The sequence below is a fragment of the Bos mutus genome, chromosome 1 (assembly GCF_027580195.1).
Source record: "Bos mutus isolate GX-2022 chromosome 1, NWIPB_WYAK_1.1, whole genome shotgun sequence".
Lineage (NCBI taxonomy): Eukaryota > Metazoa > Chordata > Mammalia > Artiodactyla > Bovidae > Bos > Bos mutus.
In genome coordinates, this window is record NC_091617.1 from 107,103,485 (window position 1) to 107,125,138 (window position 21,654).

General features: G+C 41.3%; 1 protein-coding gene and 1 non-coding gene across 2 annotated transcripts in view; both read right to left on the reverse strand.

Annotated features, from left to right (window-relative positions):
- IQCJ (IQ motif containing J) overlaps window positions 1-21,654 on the reverse strand; it is a 211,041-nt gene that overhangs the window by 10,483 nt on the left and 178,904 nt on the right. Inside the window, 1 exon segment of the mRNA XM_070361170.1 lies at window positions 13,335-13,399. Coding sequence (XP_070217271.1) covers window positions 13,335-13,399 — 65 coding nt within the window.
- TRNAC-GCA (transfer RNA cysteine (anticodon GCA)) lies at window positions 2,018-2,089 on the reverse strand. Its single transcript has one exon. It is a non-coding gene; the product is annotated as a tRNA-Cys (tRNA).

Consider the following 21,654-nt stretch of genomic DNA (forward strand, 5'->3'; position numbering starts at 1 on the left):
AACTCAAGGATTGATCTTGGATCTCCTGCATTGCAGGCAGATTAGAGTGATGTAGGTTCTTGCTCAGTTTTACTTCTTATTAGCTGTGGCCTTGGGAAAAGTACTCAACTTTCAGGCCTACACTTTGCTGATGCACAAAATGGGAACAACAATAATGTTTCCATATTCTTGCAAGGAGTCAAAGATATGGTATTTATATTTACGTCACTTAGCCCCAAACTTGACAAATAGTGGTTCTAGATAAATCACTATAATTACTTAAGAAAACCAGACACTTTCAAATATTTTTAAGTAATAGGTGCAAATCATAAGGGCTTCCCTGGTGGCTTAGTGGTAAAGAAACTGCCTGCCAATTCAAGAGGTTCAAATTCCGTCCCTGGGACAGGAAATCCCCTGGAAGAGGAAATGACAACCTGCTCCAGGATTCTTGCTGGGAGAATCCTATGGACAGAGGGGTCTGGTGGGCTGCAGCATATGATATACTGGATTTCTGAGGATCTTTACAGGAAATATTTTATTAGCCCAATTTGATATAAAAATATGTTTAGAAAAGGTACAATTGCATGGGGAAGACACACTAGTGTAAATGTTTTTCTTAGATTTTCTCATTGAAAGCTCACTACAATCTTTTAAGATATGGTTCGTATTCTCATTTTATAGAAGAATGCAATGAAGGCCCAGATAGGTAAGCAATGCTCCCAAGGTCACTCAGCAGACAAGGAGCAGGGCTGGGATTTGAACCTAGGGTGCTCTAGCTTCAAAGTCTGCTCTCTTAACCCCTCACCCCTCATGGCTTCTTTTAATGAAATTTAAACAAAATTTTGACAAATTGATAGGCAGTAGTTTCAAACAAAGGCACTTCGGGTTTTACTGAGATTTGAGTTTGACTTATTTGGGGAATTGTCTTCCTTCTCAAGGCTATGTCTGTCTGTCTCTGTCTCTCTCCCTTTTAGAGTCGAAATGTTATTTCATCACTAAATAAAATATACTAATAAAAAGTAAGGAGAGGAATTGATCATATTTAATGAGAAGACTTTTAAAAGATGATTCGTATTTGGTAGATCTTTATGTTATTCCATCACAAAATAAACATATTGTTAAAAACATAAAGAGACAGACCACACAGAGTTAATAATCGAGTGTTAAATGATGGCCTGTGTTCAGAAGATGCACTTTCGGTCTCACTGCAACATGCAAGGAGTGACCCTGATGTGAAGGGCAGGGATTTGAAGGGGTTTGGAGGGTCCATTTCCTTCCTCTGCAGCCAGGCCTCCCTGCTAAAGCCTGCACTTCTCTGCTGTGCACACTCATTCCCAGACCCTTGGGCAGCCTTGGCCCTAGCTCAAACCTTGTGACAACCTAGAGGGCTGGGATGGGGTGGGAGGTGGGAGGAAATGGGACGAGACATATGTGTACCTATGGCTGATTCATGTTGATGTATGGCAGAAACCAACATAATATTGCAAAGCAAATATCCTTCAATTAAAAACAATTTTTTAAAGAATACTTTGTGTCTTAGGGCTGCATAAGAGCGTTTGTCATGGTGCTTTCACTATGACTTTTGCTTTCACTAAGTTTTCTGACTTAAGAGGCTTTCCTTTGCTTGATCTTCCTGCCTTTCACCTTCCCAAAGTGACTTTTTATTAATAGCTGTGCAATCCTGATTGCTTTCGCCCTTTTGATGCAGTTCTTTGATCCTCTGAGTCTAAAACACAAAATTACCTCTTAACGGCGGCATTCTTGAGCCAGGGGATTTGCTCTTCCTGACATTTCCTCTAAATTCCACTCTCAGCACACTTGCTCTTTCCCCCACAGGCCTCTAATTCCTTCCAGGGGGCAAATACTTTGCATTGCCACCTACTGGTTGCGGTGGTTTAGTCTCTAAGTGAAGTGAAGTCGCTTAGTTGTGTCCAACTCTTTGTGACGCCATGGACTGTAGCCCACCAGGCTCCTCCATCCATGAAATTTTCTAGGCAAGAGTACTGGAGTGGGTTGCCATTTCCTTCTCCAGGGGATCTTCCCAACCTGGGGATCGAACCCAGGTCTCCTGCATTGCAGGCAGATGCTTTACCATCTGAGCCACCAGAGAATCATTTCACTAAACCTCCTAGCAAAGCAAGGTTCCCCCAAACTACTATTAATTAAATGAACAGGAGTCTAGATTTTTGTCTTTTTCTTTAAGGCCCCTGACGAGGCCTATGGTGTACTTTCCTGACTAAGGACTAAGTCTCTAAGTCATGTCTAATTCTTTGTGACTCTGTGGACTGCAGCTTGCCAGGTTCCTCTGTCCATGGGATTTTCCAGGCAAGAATACTGGAGTGTGTTGCCATTTCCTTCTCCAGGGGATCTTCCCCATTCATGGATTGAACCTGGGTCTCCTGCATTGCTGGCAGATGCTTTACCAAGTGAACTGCCAGGGAGGTGCTCTTATCAAACTGCCTCCTTTTAATGTTGTCCTGAGTGTGAAGGAATGACTGAGGTCCTTTCCTGCTCCTACTGACCCCCCACCAGAGATTGGCCTGCCAAAGTACATTCCATCTCAGGGCTTGCAGGGGCTGGACCGTCCAGAAAACCTTCATTGGAACCTACTTCTCTCTTCTCATTAGGGAGGGGATTTAAGAGTCTACAGGAAAGCAAATGTTACGATGTAGTAACCCCAGCTTCTCCTTCTCCCCATACCCCTTCTACCTGGGAAAGATAGGTTTCCAGCTGGTTCCCACCAAGAGAAGACAGAAGACCATACAGAAAGCTTGTGAAGTTTGACAGTAACTCTGGAACATGGAATAAAACATCACCTTTCATACCCAAGGCTCTGTAGGTCTAAAGGTCCCTTGAGAAGCAGGAATGGGTGTATGCCAAGGTATTCCTTGTTGAGAATGCCAAGGTCAGCCTGGGGAAGACCACCAGCAAAGCAAGAGACACAATGAGGGGTGCAACCCGCACCACGGGTGGGGGCTCAGGGGAGACCCAGCAACCCTTCCCACAGAGTCCCAACTCTTTTAAGGAAGGAACTGCCTAGGGTGTGAAAGCTCACCATCGACAGGAAACCTGGAGCAGCCTTGATGTTTAGCTCTCAGAGGGTGGGAGAGGTGGCACCAGAAGGGGAGGAGAGGAGAAAGGAGGGGTGACAGGGAAAGAGAAAGAGGAGAGGGAAGGGAAGGGAGCCGGCTGCACAGCTGTGGGGAAGATATAATGCATGTAGAGGGGAGGTGTTCAAACTGTCACGAGAGTTAAGAATTTAATAACCAGATTAGACAAGAGTCACTGAACTGGAGTCAATTCTCCGATGGGACTCAAATTCCATTATTGGGTAAGATTAAGTTTTCTCTCCCTCATCCCCCTCCACTGAGTGGAAATGGGGTTCAGAGTTATTAGAAGAGATAAAACCATTCTGTTTGCACCTCACTGAGCTGAGACTCCTCCATCATACCAGCTACACATAAAACCCCAGATTCTCAGAGCTACTGGGCTCTTAGGCACAGAGATTCTTTTTGTTCTTTGCCTGCTCCTCTCTCTGGCACCTGCCCCTCTGTCTCTACAGATTGGAGAAGATGAAAACTAAAAAAGACCAGGGAGGTTTCTTAACTTAATTTCAGCATACAAATTAATCACTTTAATTTTTCACACAGCCAACCTTCCTTTCCAGTGCTTTTTCAGTTAAGAGAACGTTATCTTAATGAGAAAATTCCTAACAATAAACAACCTATGTTTGGAAACTAACATCTTGTGGAACGAGGCTGACACACAGCTTACATAAAACGATTTGGTAGCCTGATTCATTATTCACTTAGTAAGTGTGACACACAGCTCCTTAGCAGGGGGCCTGACTGGTTGAGAAGCCACATCTGAACTTTACGTTGAGAGGCAGCCCTGTGTGCTCACTCAGAGGCAAGCTTTTTACTGATAACCAAGGTTAATGTAGATTTATAGGGGTGTGTATTCATATTTGCTTTTATCCAGCAGGATATTATATATCTGCATCATTTCTGTTTCAATTCCTACATTCAGCAATGGCTTACTTTTTCAAAGTTGTACACCTCAATGCTCCCCTCTTCAAGGTGACTTCTTTCCTAAAAGATTCCTCTTTGGGCTTTTTGCAAATGATCAGTGTTCCTGACCAAGCACAGACATGTTCAGATTTTCTAGATACATGCTTTTCAGAGTGTTAAGCTGTGTGTGTGTGTGTGTGTGTGTGTGTGTGAGAGAGAGAGGAAGAGGGAAGGAGGGAAGGAAGGTGAGGGAAAGGGGGAGAGAGAGAGAGAAAGACTATATACACTCACTGGTAATGCTCATAACTTATCTCCAAAGAAAAAATCTGAATGGGAAAGGATCACAGAGTACAAACATAAACAGTTTAAAATTGCTTCTAAAGTGACTATTTGGAGAAGGAAATGGCAACCCATTCCAGTATTCTTGCTTAGAGAGTCCCATGGACAGAGCAGCCTGGCAGGCTAGAGTCCATGGGGTCACAAGACTCGGACACGACTTAGTGACTAAACCAACCAGCCAACCAAAGTGACTATGATGGGTCCTTTCTTAATAAAGTTTTAGAAGGTTGTTATTTTGTTCTAGAATACATCCTGTCTGTCTTTGGATCTCATTAGTTTTATTTTTGTTAACACTGAGGTGTATATACCAGTATTTTTATGCTTTAGTCACTTGCAGTGGGAGAAGGAGAATCTCATTAGGCCATATTAAGAGAGAATAAGAAAGGAAAGGACAAGAAGTGAGGAGGAAAAGGAAAGGATTTTTTCTTAAAATAACTGGACAAGAGTTGGACTGGAAACAGAAGGAAGAGGGTGGAAAGAGTGTGTATGTGTGTAAAAGACATGGACTAAGGTGGAATAAACCAAGTTACGGAGAAGAAAGGCAGTGACAAATATTAGTGAGATCTGAAGAATGTTACTTTGCCTGAAAGGGAAACAAAGTGATGATCATCAAATACTTCCCTATGTTATCCATCAATGGTGCTGTGTGCTCAAAACAGCTTTGTTGCTACTTACAACTGGGAAGAAATACTGTGTAATATATAAATATAAATGTGAATAAATGTGTGATTCTTATACCCATGAACTCCAGAATAGTTCATAGATTAATAGAGTAAGAACTGTGAAAACACAAAAATTTTAATGTGAACTTTAAAATAACTTACATTTTCACCTTGGAGTCCAAGGGCTGTAGATTGAGGTGACACTTTTGAATGTTATTCTCCACATCCATGGCCAGTTGGTGACTACAAATAGAAATAATGCCTCAATATAAATGAATCCATAAAGCTGTCATCAATAAAAGTGCCAATTTAAATTTAATTGACAAAACAAGTACATATGCACTTTTGTTCATTTTATTAATACAGTCCTAAAAGTTCTGATTGATGGATAGTAGATAAATAACCATATCATAGAAAGAAAATGTGGTTTTGCCTTTTAACATTGCTTTTCTTTTTATTTCTACCACTTAGCTCAACATTCATATCTAAGGCATGTAAATCATTTACTTTACACAAAGACAAAGGCAGAATATTAAACTGTTTCAGAGGAATAAAAGCCATGAGTAGAATGTAAGCCCATGGTATTGTCCAACTAGTAAGTTGTAGAGAGAGTCTCATTCATTCCCAATGGTGTCACTACCACTGAACCTTTTCTCCTTTCATTGTGTAAGCTTTTTCAGAGCTCCCACTATGAACAAAGCATCAGTCAGCCCTGGATAAAGATGGAGGAACTGTGAATATATGCCATTGCTCCTATGAACCTAGGACAACCACTGGGTGCTACAATGGTCAAGGAAGACTATAGCCGCTGTGCTGGGTCTTGAAGAATGGACAGGGATTAGTAAGTTAACATGTAAAGGTAATGCCTATAAGGAAGATCCTAAAAGATGATGCTGTTAAAGTGTTGCACTCAATATGCCAGCAAATTTGGAAAACTTAGCAGTGGCCACAGGACTGGAAAAGGTCAGTTTTCATTCCAATCTCAAAGAAAGGCAATGCCAAAGAATGTTCAAACTACCAAGCAATTGTACTCATCTCACATGCTAGCAAAGTAATGCTGAAAATTCTCCAAGTGAGGCTTCAACAGTACGTGAACAGAGGACATCCAAATGTTCAAACTGGATTTAGAAAAAGCAGAGGAACCAGAGATCAAATTGCCAACATTCACTGGGTCATAGAAAAGGCAAGAAAATTTTAAAAAATCTACTTTTGCTTCATTGACCAGGCTAAAGCCTTTACTGTGTGGATCATAACAAACTGTGAAAAATTCTTCAAGAGATGGGAATACCAGACCACCTTATCTGCCATCAATAACCTCAGATATACGGATGACACCATGCTTACAGCAGAAAGCGAAGAGGAACTAAAGAACCTCTCAATGAAAGTGAAAGAGAATGAAAAAGCTGGCTTAAAACTCAACATTCAAAAAACTAAGATCATAGCATCTGGTCCCATCCCTTCATGGCAGATAGATGGGGACACAATGGAAACAGTGACAGACTTTATTTTCTTAGGTTCCAAAATTACTGCAGATGGTGACTGCAGCCATGAAATTAAAAGATGCTAGCTTCTTGGAATAAAAGCTATGACAAACCTAGACAGCATATTAAAAAGCAGAGACATTACTTTACTGATGAAGTTTGTATAGTCAAAGCTATAGTTTTTCCAGTAGTCATGTATGGATGTGAGAATTAGACCATAAAGAAAGTTGAATGTCAAAGAATCGATGTTTTTGAACTGTGAGGTTGGAGAAGACTCTTGAGAGTCCCTTGGACTGCAAAGAGATCCAACCAGGCAATCCTAAAGGAAATCAATCCTCAGTGTTCATTGGAAGGACTGATGCTAAAGTTGAAGCTCCAATACTTTGGCCACCTGATGCGAAGAACTGACTCATTGGAAAAGACTCTGATGCTGGGAAAGATTGAAGGCAGGAGAAGGGGATGACAGAGGATGAGATAGTCGGGTGGCATCACCAACTCAATGGACATGAGTTTAAGCAAGCGCTGGGAATTGGCAAAGAACAGGGAACCCTGGCATGCTGCAGTCCATGGGGTCACAAACAGCCAGACACAACTGAGCAACTGAACTCAACTGATGAGGAAGATATTAAAATAAAGGAGTAAAATCCAAAGAAAACAAAAACACTAATTTAAAAAGATACTGCTGCACACTCCCCAATGTTCATGACAGCATTATTTACAATAACCAAGATGGAGAAGTAACCTAAGTGTCCACCAAAAGATGAATGGATAAAGAAGATGCGGTATATACATACAGTGAAATACTATTCTGCTATAAAAAGAATGACATTTTGTCCTTTGCAACAACATGGATGGACCTGGAGGGTATTATGCTTAATGAATAAGTCAAAGACATACTGTATTGTTATCACTTAGATGCTGAATCTAAAACATAAAACACATGAGTGGATATAACAAAGCAGAAGCAGAGGATTACAAGGTACAAACTACTCTTAATATGTACGAAGTAAATAAGCTACAAGAATATATTTTACAGCACAAGGAATACAGACAATATTTTATAATAACTTTAAATGTACTATAATCTATAGAATTGTAAATCATTATGTTGCACACCTAAAATTAATATAATATTGTGAATTAACTAAGTATCAATTAAAAATTAGGTCACTGATTCCAGAAACACAACCCAGGCAGGCCCAGGCAGGACTAAATCCCACTGAGATCCCATTCTGAAGGCGTGAGAATAGGGAGAGGAGGGCAGGAAGCTATTGACCTGGCCATGCAGGTAAGGGGATCTGGGATGCAGCTATTGGTCGGGCCCAGTTAGATCCGGTATCTTTCTACACCACCTTAAGGATCTTGTTCACCTGTGACTTTATTGTTCACCTTGTCACTTTTTTGTGACAAGGAAAATGATTCATTGAAAGTGACTCTACTGACATTATTGGGACCTCTGATGGCAATTTATTTCCATGACTGTGAGCATCAAACTAAACAAATGAATGTATTCTTTCATTGATATGATGACTTGAAGTGCCATTGTTAAATGATTATAAAAGTGACCTATGTTCTTTGGAAAAAAAGAGTAGAAGTGAAATGTTCAGGCTATTTTTGAACAATAAAAAAAAATACTGTAGAAGGGGACAATACAAGTGGGAATAGAAGAGGAAATAAGTTTGTATAAGCAGAAAACTAATAGTCATTAGCCACACAATGTGTACAAAACACTGTTGTGACATTTTGCATGTATTACCTCATTTAGTTCTCCCAATGGCCTCTATTAGTCACGCATTATTTTCCATAGCATAGAGGTGAGAAATCTGAAGCTCAGAGAGGTTATGTGAAACTCAACAGAAATCACATTAAAACTCAACTCTTGCCACTACAAAGCACCGTTTGGAAGATTTTAATATCAGACTTTACTAAACTTCTACTGACTGTGGTTACCATAAAATATTTGACATCTAATCATGTGGTAATGGGTGTATGTGTATGTGTCCGTGTGTTTAAAACTGAAACAAAAGTTTCAGGAATTATGAATTCTCCAACTACATATAATGTACTCTGATATTTTTAAATTATATTTCAGATTTTTTAAAAGGTCAGTGGTGACCCAACAAATCAGTTTAACAAATCATCAGTGGATTGTAATCTACAGTTTGAAAAATGTTGCTACAGGAAAACAAAGAACTTGAAGCAGGAAAATGAGATAAATGGGATGTTTTAGAATGGCTTGTGGTGGGAGTGAGCAAGGAGAATGAAGGCAATCATTTAGCTGGGTATTCAAATTGGCCAGATAATAAAGACCAGGATTATAGTTACAGTAAAGAAGAGAAAAGGATAAGAAAAAAATTTGTGTAAGAGACATCATTAGAATAACGAATGTATTTTCTCCTCTCGAGAAAGGAATACCCAAGTGATGGGGAAAGCATGGTAGATTAGATATGGCCACTGCATGCTGCCAACAGCCCGACATACTGTTGTGGTTGCTCAAGTGGGGTGCTCGAGGGCAAGGGAAAAAACACCCTTGTCTTGTCTGTGCCACTGGTATTCAGGGTCCATTATTAACTTTATTTGCTCATTTAAAGTTATATTAAATGTCTCCTTTGTGCCAGGAATGATGCAAAACATGGGAGACACAATGATGAAAAGATTAGACATGGTTACTGTTCTTACGGTCCTACAGTTTAGGAGATGTATATTGAAAAAGTAACTAAAAATGTGGCAGATGTTATTAAAGGGCACCACAGAGACCTGAGCCAGTGGTGGTAGGCATGAAAAATCTTATTTTTATAATTCTATGGTCTTGTGGGAACAACAGCCTTGTAAAAAGGATACTTTAAAATACTGTATTATTACAATAAGAAATTAACAATTTGGGCAATACAGATATACATGAAGTATTGTGGGACCTGTTGCTATACGCAGCAACCAAAGACAAGGCTCAAGTCCATAATGAGAACAATTTTTATAATATTAGCAAATTTGTTAATGTTTGTTAATTTATACATCCTCAGGAACTGATACACTATAAATACCAATAGGTTTAAACTAGAATGAACTTTAATATCAATAATTGCCAGTGGGTCATAAAGTGATTGGGGATTCCCAGGTAGCTCAGCTGGTAAAGTATCCTCCTGCAATGCAGGATACCCTGATTCGATTTTTGGGTCAGGAAGTTCCCCTGGAGATGGGATACGCTAGCCACTCCAGTATTCTTGGACTTTACTGCTGACTCAGACAGTAAAGAATCCGCCTGCAATGCGGGAGACCTGGGTTTGATCCTTGGGTTGGGAAGATCCCCTGGAGGAGGGCATGGCAATTCAGAGAATCTCATGGACAGAGGAGCCTGGCAGGCTACAGTCTATGGATGGAGTCACAAAGAGTCAGACACGACTGAGTGACTAAGCACAGCACAATAAAATGATTATATTAATATGTCAGAAGACTGTGTGACTTGCAATCATGAATTTCCTATTCTCACACCCAGCCTGGCTCAATATTTACAAAAATAGCACTCAACCTAAGGTCTTAAGTTAATAAATGATTCTCAAAAACAACAGAGTCACAAGCAGCCGCCTTCCTGATTAATGGCCTTAGTAGTTGCTCTTCTCTGTTTATGGGCATATGCCAAACTTCACTGAGAGAAAGACAGACAGACAGACAGAGAGAAAAATGCACCCAAAGCTCCTGCATATGGTCTCAAGTAGAATAGAGTTGCCTTGGAGAAAGGAAATGGCAACCCACTCCAGCGTTCTTGCCTGGAGAATCCCAGGGACGGGGGAGCCTCATGGGCTGCCGTTGATGGGGTCGCACAGAGTCAGACACGACGGAAGTGACTTAGCATCAGCAGCAGCAGCGGAATAAAGTTGCAGCCTCCCCTCCCTTCCTATCAACTGTCTACCACAAAATCCTGTTGAGCATTCAGAATAAATGTAATGTTCCAAGGGGGAATAACAGATCAACTGCCACGACACCACTATCGCTTAACTTATGGTCATTTCAAGTAGCTGAGATGATTTACATCAGCACCCAAGTCAGCTACAGCTATAATGAAATGCCTAATCTGCTCACTCAAAGTACCCCAATTTCTCAGTCAAATTTGACAGCTTTCAAGGACACAGTGTGGCCCTGAAGTAGACCAGAATTCCAGGCAAATGGACGGAGCAGTTAGGACCAGCATGAAAGAGAAGCTTGCCCCGCAGGCCTGTGTGTTTTGAGAGAAGACTCTGAATCCCATCCCTCGAATTCCTCAATCATGACTGGGCAATACAAGTGTACAAAACAGATTGGCCATTTTCAGAAGCTTTTAGCTTTCTCGAGTTTCAAGAAAATTCAAGAGAAAAACAGAGGGCGGGCAATGAGGCAGAAGTCCACATATTGACCACTAGTCTTCGCGTATCTTCTTGAGAGCACAGAGCTGGGAAAGATACATGCTGGTGTTAGCAAGGGGTTTAATACAGAGTAGTGGTCAATTAGGAGGAAGAAACTTCTAGAGTTCACTTCCCACATTAAAATCAATAATGACAAAACAGCATAGTTAGATTTAAAAAGTAAACGAGCTGAGCTGAACATCACAGAGAAAGTGTGTCCTCAGAGAATTAAGCTAAATGAGATTATTGAATAACTAAAAAAAAAAAATCTAAAATATATGTAGACCACTGGTTCTCAACCTCAGATCCTCATTAGTATCACACAAAGGAAGCTTTCAATAAATACTTATTCTTGGACCTCAGTCCCAGGGCTTCATATTGGACTTGTCTGGGCTGGTATTTTTATTAAACTCCCTGGTGATTCGAAGTGTAGCCAGGATGAAGAACCACTGATTTAATGTCATTATAATACTAATTAATCTCCATAGAAGAAAAATCTTCTTCCTAGTTTCAGCCAAAAAGTTTTCATTTATCATTGTTTACAAATAGTGATGATGGTGATGAGAGAGAAGAGGAAAATCAAACTATTTTATTCTTCTTTATTCAAATTAATGAGAACCGGCATAACAAAGATAAATCAAATCCATAGATAAGTCAGCGTCTTCATTTGATCAAATGACCTGTTCTTCAAGTGGTACCATGGAGAATTCTTAGTATTGCCATAGGATGGCGATGAACCTGGGGGGTGGCTAATTCAAACAGCCCCCAGAAGGGTGGGGAAGGAGCTGATACTGAAGGCACCGTGCTATCATGGGTGCCACATTTCATGTGCTCCATAAGACTGTCAAGCCAGCATTCTTAGCTTCATTTTTAAAGATGGGGAAATGGGCTCAGGATGATTAAGTAATTTTTGCAGATTCATAAAGCCAGGAAAAAGCAGAAAGAGGAATCAAATCCAGGTTTTCCAATGTGCAGAAATGTTTTCAACAGCATCTCAGATGGCCATGCACACTCTTCTTAGGCACTTCCAGTGTCTATCACCTGACTGCTTAACAAAAAAAGTGCTCTCTGTTGAGCAGGCTGAATCTTTACTAAATTCATTCTTTTTTCTGTGTCACCAGCTATTGCTCCATAAATTCTGCTCATTAATCCCTGTTCTGCTTTCTAAAACAAGAAAAACAATGTAGTTCCTCTTTTATAGGAAAATGTCTTCAAATGTTTAAGTATAGGTATTTATGTCCCCTCCGAGATCTTTTTTCTCCAAGCTACACATCCTCAACTCTTTGCAGTAGTTTTTACATGGTCCCAGAACCCTCACAATGTTAACCCTTTGATGCTCTTGGGGATGTCAATGTGCTTTGAAAATGTGGTACCCAGAGACAAATGTGACCCCCACAAGGACTTGACCATGGGGCTCCCTTTGAAGACAAAAGGAGAACGGAGCAGCAGAAGATGAGATGGTTAGATATCAATAGCATCACTGACCCAATGGACATGAATTTGAGCAAAATCCAGGATATAGTGGAGGACAGAGGAGCCTGGTGTGCTATAGTCCGTGAGTCCATGAGGTCACAAAAAGACACGATATAGCCACTGAATAACAGCAATGACATGGGGCTTACTGGTTACCAGCATGGGCTCTGGTGGCACTGAACCTGGCTTTCATTCTCATCCTCACCACTCTCAGCTGAGTGTACTTAGACAAGTGCTGAAAGCTCTCTGGGTCTCTTTTCTTATGGGTAAAATGGAAATAATAATGTCTATATCAAAAGGCCATCATCAGAGTTTGCTGAGGAAACATCTGTGAGCATCCACTGGTACAAAGTACACTGTAAATGCTCGATTAATGATAGCTCATTTTTTTCTTCTTTTATCTTGACAATATATACCTACTACTCAGACTATTATGGTGATATTTTTAGAAGCCATATAAAATCATGGTCTTGTGTTAATGTCAGATAAAACCTCTAAGCATTCACTGACACAGAAGTCAGAATATGTCTTTCACAAGCTCTAATGGTACAATTTTCTTTAATATCTAAATAAAAGACTGTACTTTAATCTCTGTTCAATTTCGTCTCTTTCATTCTTGCTTTTAATTCCAGCTCAGTTTTGTGCCACTCTTCAGTATTATTTTGAATGCTCATTCTATCAGTCTTAATGTTACCCTTGTATTTTTACAAATTTTATGACCTCCTTCTCTACACATCCCTGATTAAAAGCCAAAGCCAGAGTAGGGCTAAGTTTCAAGCCCTCAGACATACCATCAGATACATCTCCAGGTATCATGTCTCTCTGTTAACCAGCACAGTCTGTGTACTGCAGCTCAAGTAGCCATAAGTCTGTTTCACTATATCTCAAATGAGCCACATTTCTGGGTCCTGATCAAATAATATCCTAAGATGAATTTACTTAATTATTTTTGCCTTGTGAATAGTTTTTTTTTTTTTTTGATGCCAGCCTTTCAACTTTAGTATTTTAACTTACTTTTCAAGCAAATACTTTCCATCATTAACTTGTTTCAAGGGGTTCTGCAATCTTTTCAATTCTTCCTGTGAAAAAGAAAAAAAAAATGTCTTACAGGTTGACTCCATGTACTCATGGGTAATATTTCAGGAAAATTGTTACGCAAATTGAGATAATCACTGTTACGAGTTCTGGACTTTGCAATGGATGAGTGTTTCACATACAATTTTATCCTTGATCAAATTAAAATACAGTTCTTCCACTTACATTGTATGATTTTTTTTTTAACCACTAAAGATAATGCCTCCTGTTATTTTTCCAGAGTGGCAGTATGTTTATATAGATCCACCCACACACCTCCCAGATATACTCTTATCCACAGGGTTATGTTTGCTGGTTGCTGGGTGAGGGGCTCTAAGGAAAGTGGACTGGGTTTGACCATTTAGGAAACAGCGTCTCTTGTCTCTTGGTAACTCTTGGTTACCTCAGCCTCAGTGCTCACACACACACACACACACACACAAACACACGCACACACTCCTTCCCTGAATTTCAGGCATCCAGTCTCGGTAATCCCATTCCCTCAGCCACAGCGATTGCTTCAGGGATGCGACAGAAGTCAGCCCAGGTTCCTGGTGAGATTGCCTGTCTCCAGACTTGTTGTCAGTCACAGCAGGATTTAAGGAAGGCCCACAGACAGCTACAGTCCATAGGGTCACAAAGAGCCAGACATGACTGAAGAGCCTTAGCATGCAGGCATGCACGGAAGTCTGGACCTGGGAAGACCACAATTCCTTGAGATCAACCTGCTTGTCTCATCACCACAAATGGCTGAAATGCCAAGAGGAAGCCCCAGTCTGCACTAACTACTCATTCACCTCTGAAAGACCATCAGACTAGTCCCAACATGTTTCCAACCCATCAGCCATCTGAGTCTCCTCGGTTAACCATTTTCTTTAACTTCTTACTTGACTGTACAACCCCAAATTTGACCCGATCACCCAACTCTCCCCAGTCCCTCCAGTCTTTCCACTGAACCCTTTGCAACTCACAGTCCATCATTATTAAAATCCTCTATCTCCTCAGTTTTTTTGAACATTCCCTTAATTATCTCACTCTAACTGAACCTTTGCTGTTCTGGGGACAGCTAAGTCTTTGCTGGAGCTAGAAGATCAAAGAACAGTTTCAAAAAGAGTTTTAGGATATAAAGGAGTCTGCTGATGACAAACCTGGCTGATCCTGAGCACCCTGTCTCCTCTGGAATCCTCTGGAGAGGTGGCCATTTCCTCCCCATGTGCCATATACAATACACTCTGGAGGAGGGATGGGGCTGTTTTTGCTTCTCCCTGCTGTTCCCAGATCCTCTTCATCCTATAAAACCTCACTCTTCTGGAAACACACCAGCAGCCTGTCCGAGGGCTCTGGTCTTTCTCATCTATCTTCTCTTCTCAGGAGGTCTTATCCAGTCCTCAGCTTTAAATTTATGCTTGCACCTGACCTCTCCTCTAAACGCCATCTGACACATCCACCTGCCTTCTTGGGAGTTCTGTGTGCCTGGCTGACAGGCATCTCAAGTTCAAACCAAAGTCTTGATTTCACTGCCTAGACTTTCCCACCCAAACCTCCTGCTTCACCACTTTTTCCTCATTTTAACAAATAACATCAATATTTACCTAGATATGCAATGATATGACTCCTAAAACCTAGAATTCAGCCTCTACTCCTTCCTTCCTCTCTCAATCCACGGTCAATCAATCAGCTGATTATATTGGTCCCAAGTTCAAAATATATCCAGAAATTGACCACTACTCCTCAGTCTGCTCTAAGGCAACTGTGAGAGTCTCCTATCTCCCTGCTTCCCAAGTTAGCCCACTTCATTCGCTTCTCCTTATATCAACCAGCACGACCATTGAGTATTTGGGTTTGCTTTTTTAAATGACTGAAAAGCACACATCATAAGTGTACAGCACAACGAGTTTTGACAAATGCATACGTTGGTAGAATTACCACCCTAAATGAAATACAGAACATTTACTTCACTCCTGAAGGTTTCTTTGTGCCCCTGTTCAATCAATTCCCCTCTCCCAAAGGCATTTCTGTTCTGATTTTTATCACCATAATTAATTTTTTAATTAATTTTTATTGGAGCATAGGTGCTCACCATAGGTTAATTTTGCCCGGACTAGAATTTCACATATATTTGTCTATTCTTTGTATCTGGCTTAATTCCCTCAACATCATATTGATACATAGGCAGCTATATATGGTGAATGGCTATGAAGATAGAGATGACTTAAGGGTAGACAGAGAGAGACACAGCATCCTTTTCACTCTTACACATTTTATTTTCAAGGTAAAACTTACCCTTCAACCCTATAGACTCTAGTTTCTAGACTCTGGTTCCTAAGAGTAAGTCTCTACCTCTACTCTCTCACTGTCAGTCACTCAGTTTTATCCGACTCATTGTGACCCCATGGAATGTAGCCTGACAGACTCCTCTGTCTACAAAATTGTCCAGGCAAAAATAATGGAGTGGGTTGCCATTTCCTACTCTGGGGGATCTTCCTGACTCAGGGATCAAAGCCATGGCTCCCGCAACTCCTGCATTGGCAGGCAGATTCTTTACCCCTAGCGCCACCTAGGAAGCCCCCTCTGTTCTCTATTTTCTCCCAACCCTCCACTCCTCCCAACTAATCCTTCAGCATATCCCACCCCACCTCCAGCAACCAGAGCAATAAATCCAGGTCATAGAAAAGGTCAGGCTTAAAGCCACTTTTATACAGAGAGGAAATAGGTTGGATAAGGATTCTTAGTTCTTGAAAACCAGAGGTGGATTTTTAGGCCATGAACTTTTCCTTGTTTCCCACCTGTTTTAGGAAAAGGAAAGAAACTGAGTTGTGGTGGTTCTGGCACTTTCTTCTCTTGCATGTGCCTGTGGGTTTCTTTTCTTTTTCCCTGGGCATCTGTGGGGCAGGAAGGAACAGGTTTCTGCACTTGGGGCCAGCCACTCTCTTTCCTTTGGTTTTTTCATTGCAGGGAGCTTTGGGGAGGGAGAAGGAAGGCTTTGGTACAGCACTTTATTCAATCTGACTGTCCACGTTCTAGGAAATCATATTAAACATAAGGTCAATGACTAACAAGAGCTTTCTGAACAGCTGCTCTGCTGACAATTTGGAGGATTGATTTCATCATTTGGTTATTTAAGCTAACTATACAAAAACACTTCAGTTCAATTGGCCTGCAAGTTCTACACTGTATCCTCGTTTTCTGGGAGATGGACAAAGAAACTGGCTTATTCCATGGATCTTTGCTCGGAGTTTCACTCTGACAGTTTTCCATCGATTTACCATTAAAAATATATACATGTTGACCTCTCCCACCCCTGGTTTCTCTCACTAGTCTTCGTTGCCTCAGTTGCACATCCAAGCATGCTGTTTCCTACTAGAAACCAGCATGGCTCCCAGGTGCTTTCAGATGGATTCCAGCATCTCACCAGAGCTTGTTTGTCTTACCAGGGAGGGCCTGCCTCATGCCCTCCCTCTCCAAGTCTGGTCCTGTGAAACTTCACCCAACCCTGAACTCACATGCTCTCTTACACTGGGGGACACTGGGGCCCCAACTCTTCTATTGGCCCGCTCTCATTCTTCCTTCAGGAAGCCCTCCTACTTTCCCCTCCTCCATAGAGCCTTCCCTAACTCAACAAGAGGATCCGGTACCTCACCCTGCCTCCTCAGCATCCTGGGATGATGGTGATCCCTGGTTTAGCCTTACCTCGTTCCCTGACCCACCCCACCACTGGGCTTTTCAAAATCAGGGGTGGTGATTTATTCACCTTGAGGTTCCTACTCCCCAGATGATGCATTTAGGTTGTGCCTACTGAATACATGCTGAATAAATGAATTGAGCTGAATGAGATGAAAAGAAAACTTAGTGGCTTAGTGTTCCCTTCAAATCTCAAGATGTTGTATGTCCTCCGGTGATTTTTCCCTGCCTCTCCACCTCTTTTGTTTGTTTTTTAATCATTCTTTAGCTTTCTTTTTTATTTAACATCATACCTTTTCTAACTTTACTTGGGTATACTTGACAGTTACAAATTGTATATATTTAAGGTACATACTTGATATATGTATACACTGTAAAAAAAAAAAGGATCACAATGAAGCTAATTAACATATTTATCACCTCCTACCCCTGCCAATTTCTTTCTTTTTTTTTTTGTTTTTTTTTGGGGGTGGTGAGCATACCTAAGATCTGCCCTATTAGCACATTTCAGATTTACACTGAAGTATTGTTAAGTACAGTACACTGCTGTGCATTAGATCTTCAGAGTCTACTTGTCTTGCATAACTGCACATGAGACCTTGACCAGCATCTTCGCATTTACACACTTATGCATCATCTCTATTCTCTTCTATGCTCTGGGAGGCTCAAAATTAGACTTTATCATGCAGGTCCCTTGGCTCTGTGGCTTTGAATAGGCTTTGAGCAGTGGGAGGCACTGGTAGGAGATCAGAAGGGAACAGAAGAGAGAAGCTGAAGTATTTCTCCTCTGTGCTTCCTTCTTTTACTGCCTTCAGTACAGGCTGGAGTCACTGCAGACCATAGCGCCTGTGGGGTGGTGGCCTCTCTCACGCAGTCATTCTTGTCACATTCCCATAACCGCTCCATCTTCTTGCCCCTCTGAAACATTTCTTTCCCTCTCTTCCCTCCTTCCCCTTCCTTCTTCTGGCCCTTCCAGCTGTTGATAGCCCCAGATGCTTCACCATTCCCTGTGGTTCTCCCTACATCCTGCCCATATCTATAGTCACTCAGTTCAACTCTTCAAATCACCCTTCTAAGTGAGTCATCTGCCTTCTCCCTGGACTCTGGCTCACATGTCTCAAGGATGCTAAGATTGCTTTTGTTTGCCCTATCCATGTAATTCCTTTTCCATTAATATAATCCAACAAGTTTAATTAACATTAATTAATCACATTCATTAACATAAGAACATGTCTGTTTGATGGCTGATCCCTATTAGAGAAGTTGTCCTAACTCAAGGGCCCAGCTCAGCTTTATGACTCAGTTTGACTCACCAGATCAGGGGACAATTTCTACCATGCTCAATTTAATGTCTGTCTTTTTGACATGTGGGCTAAGCCCCTCAACAAAGTGCAAGTTGAGCTATTCAAGTACAACCTGGACATAGAGCATTACATATTCTTTAATATCATTTCTCCAAATGAAATCTGTGTTATAAGGGGCTCTGAGTGTAGGCTGCCCTAAGGGGGAATAATTGACTGACTACTTGCCAAACAAAGCCCATGCTTCCCACTGGCATCAGAGTCCTTTTGAGGTCACTTTGGTGTGAAATGCTAGACTGGATGATGGATTCTGGATTTTGTTCTTTTGTGTCTGGCTTCCCTTTCCCACCTTAATCCTGTAGGTTTTCTCGTGTCACAATCAGGAGAATATAGCTAAGAGGTTAGACAAATGCATCTCTGTGGCCACTTGGTCAGCCCCTTAACCTGACCAATAACAAAACACTCTACTTGTTTTTTCCTGTCTTTGCCACTTTTACTGTATAAACAAGCAGGGAATGTTCTTCGGACAAGTTTAAAATCAGAAATTCACTCAAAACTGCTTTCTCTCTAAAGTGCACTTGTGTCTAAGCGGCAACCTTTTAACTTTTCTGAATTATGCCCTTGCTGTTTTATTCTCAGCATATCCCAGAGCATTTAAGGTAACTTAAAACCCACAGCAACAATCTACAATTTACTTCTTTGTGTAGCTATGGGTGACAAAACCGGTACCACTTCCATACATCATTTTTGAGTTGGGAATAATTTCATATTAACCTAAGGGTAGCTATTTAACAAAAGTTAAATGCCAAAATTACTTCTGACTATTCAATCATTCAATTAAACACCACCAGGCTTCCTCAATCCCCTCCACCACCCGCCCATTGCCCTTTTTTTAATGGAAGTGTAATAAGGGCACTAAAAAAGGGGTTACTAATGTTTGCATAATTTGGAAAAGTAGAAGACATAAAATCTATACTAATTTTAGCTCTGCATCATTAAACATGAAATATTGATTATTACTCTTTGCCACAGAATTTATGAAGCTAGTAGCTAGGCTGCTGTATCCACATAAAGTGAGTCTGATGCTCTGCCCTCGGACCTCAGTGGCTGTAAATGATGCTCCTTGGTGACAGCTGGGAGGCTGGCATTCTGATCCACAGCCTTAAGAGATACATTTCCCAGATTAGACCAGGAATGACCCAGCTGCACAGCCCAACTTCAGAAAATTAAATTGGAGGGAGTCCAAACCTCTGTTGAAATAACTGTGTGAATTACAATGCTTCCATGGGTCTTGTTATAATGTAAATGTGCTTTACAATTTACTGCACTTCCCTCCTACCCCTGCTGTGAATATGAGCATTAACAGTCATCTCATATATTTAAAGGCAAAAAGGCATCAAAAATAAAAATGCAAGATTCATGTTTTCTCCCTTTGGAAAGCAGAGGCTAAACTCCTTTCTTTTTTTCTTTGGTTTGTGTGTGTGTGTGCAAAAAGCACATACATTTTGTTTATGTATTATGCATTAATGTGTTTTATGGCTGACAGACCTGTAAATTTTACACAGGGAAGTTACCTTGCAGCTGAATGTGAATTTCTTTGGGAGGAAAAAAATGGCTAATAGGACATCAACAGCTCATTTAAAAGATTCATTCAGGTAAGCTATGGGCACATGAGGCATATATGAGGTAGCAGACTTTGAAAGAGATTTGATTTGCCTGTTTCTAGCACTTTAAGAACATTCTGAATGTCCAATGAGATGCATCAGGGGGCTATGGTTTTATGGTGACAATCACTTAGTGAGGTGATCCTGGTTTCACTATGCAAGGTCTCAGTAGCATGATTATTCATCACCTCATACATAGTGAAACCTACAGACTTAAGAACATACAATATGATACTAGGCATCATTGTGATAGCTCATTCTTTAATCTTGTTTGACCAACCAGGCTCTCATTATAGGCATTAGGACATAAAAGCCTTTGACTGACAATGCTGAGCATGCCAAACACCTGAGCTCATTTGAACAGATGCCAAAGAGAAACACCTTAAGTAAAAATCCAGTTATAACTGTTTCAATCATTGGTCACCTTGAATCTGATATGATATCAGCTCCTAAGATTCTCCTGGAGTGATGGATGGGAGGGTACACCTATAACCAGATCACCCAAGTCAACCCTGTGCCCTAATCTGAATAAGCATCTATAACTCCATCCACTTTCACTATTCGGCGCCAGTGGATCCAGGATTGTCAGACAGGGTAGCCAGCCCAAAGCCATGTGGAAAAGCATCTTCTAGGCTTAAATGTCCCGCATGACCTTTTCCTAAGATTGTGCATGATGTTCTCAAGGACTTTTGCTAGTTTTTAGGATCACCGGCATTCTAAAGTTACCATTAAGGAATGAAGCCCCAGCTCATTACAAAAAATCTAACCACTTCGACTAAATCTAGGATATGAAGAATTAAAACACTATTAGTAGTAATCTTGGAGAAGGCAATGGCACCCCACTCCAGTACTCTTGCCTGGAAAATCCCGTGGACGGCTGAGCCTGGTAGGCTGCAGTCCATGGGGTCTCGAAGAGTTGGACATGACTGAGCGACTTCACTTTCACTTTTCACTTTCATGCATTGGAGAAGGAAATGGCAACCCACTCCAGTGTTCTTGCTTGGAGAATCCCAGGGACAGAGGGGCCTGGTAGGAGGCCGTCTATGGGGTCGCACAGAGTCAGACATGACTGAAGCGACTTAGCAGCAGCAGCAGCAGTAGTAATCTTAAATTGGTTACTCTACTCAACCAATCCGGGCTTCCTGGATGGCTCCTGCAATGCAGGAGACATAGGAGATGCAGGTTTGAATTCCCACTTGGAAAGATTCCCTGGAATAGGAAGTGGAAACCCACTCTTGTATTCTTGCCTGGAAAATCCCATGGACAGAGGAGCCTGGAGGGCTACAGCCCATAGGGTTGCAAGAGTTGGACAGGACTGACTGTGCATGTTCCTGTTCACTCTGCTGCTGCTGCTGCTAAGTCGCTTCAGTCGTGTCCGATTCTGTGCGATCCCATAGACGGCAGCCCACCAGGCTCCCCCATCCCTGGGATTCTCCAGACAAGAACACAGGAGTGGGTTGCCATTTCCTTCTCCAATGCATGAAAGCAAAAAGTGAAAGTGAAGTCACTCAGTTGTGTCCAACTCTTAGTGACCCCATGGACTGCAGCCTTCCAGGCTCCTCCATCCATGGGATTTTCCAGGCAAGAGTACCGGAGTGGGTTGCCATTGCTTTC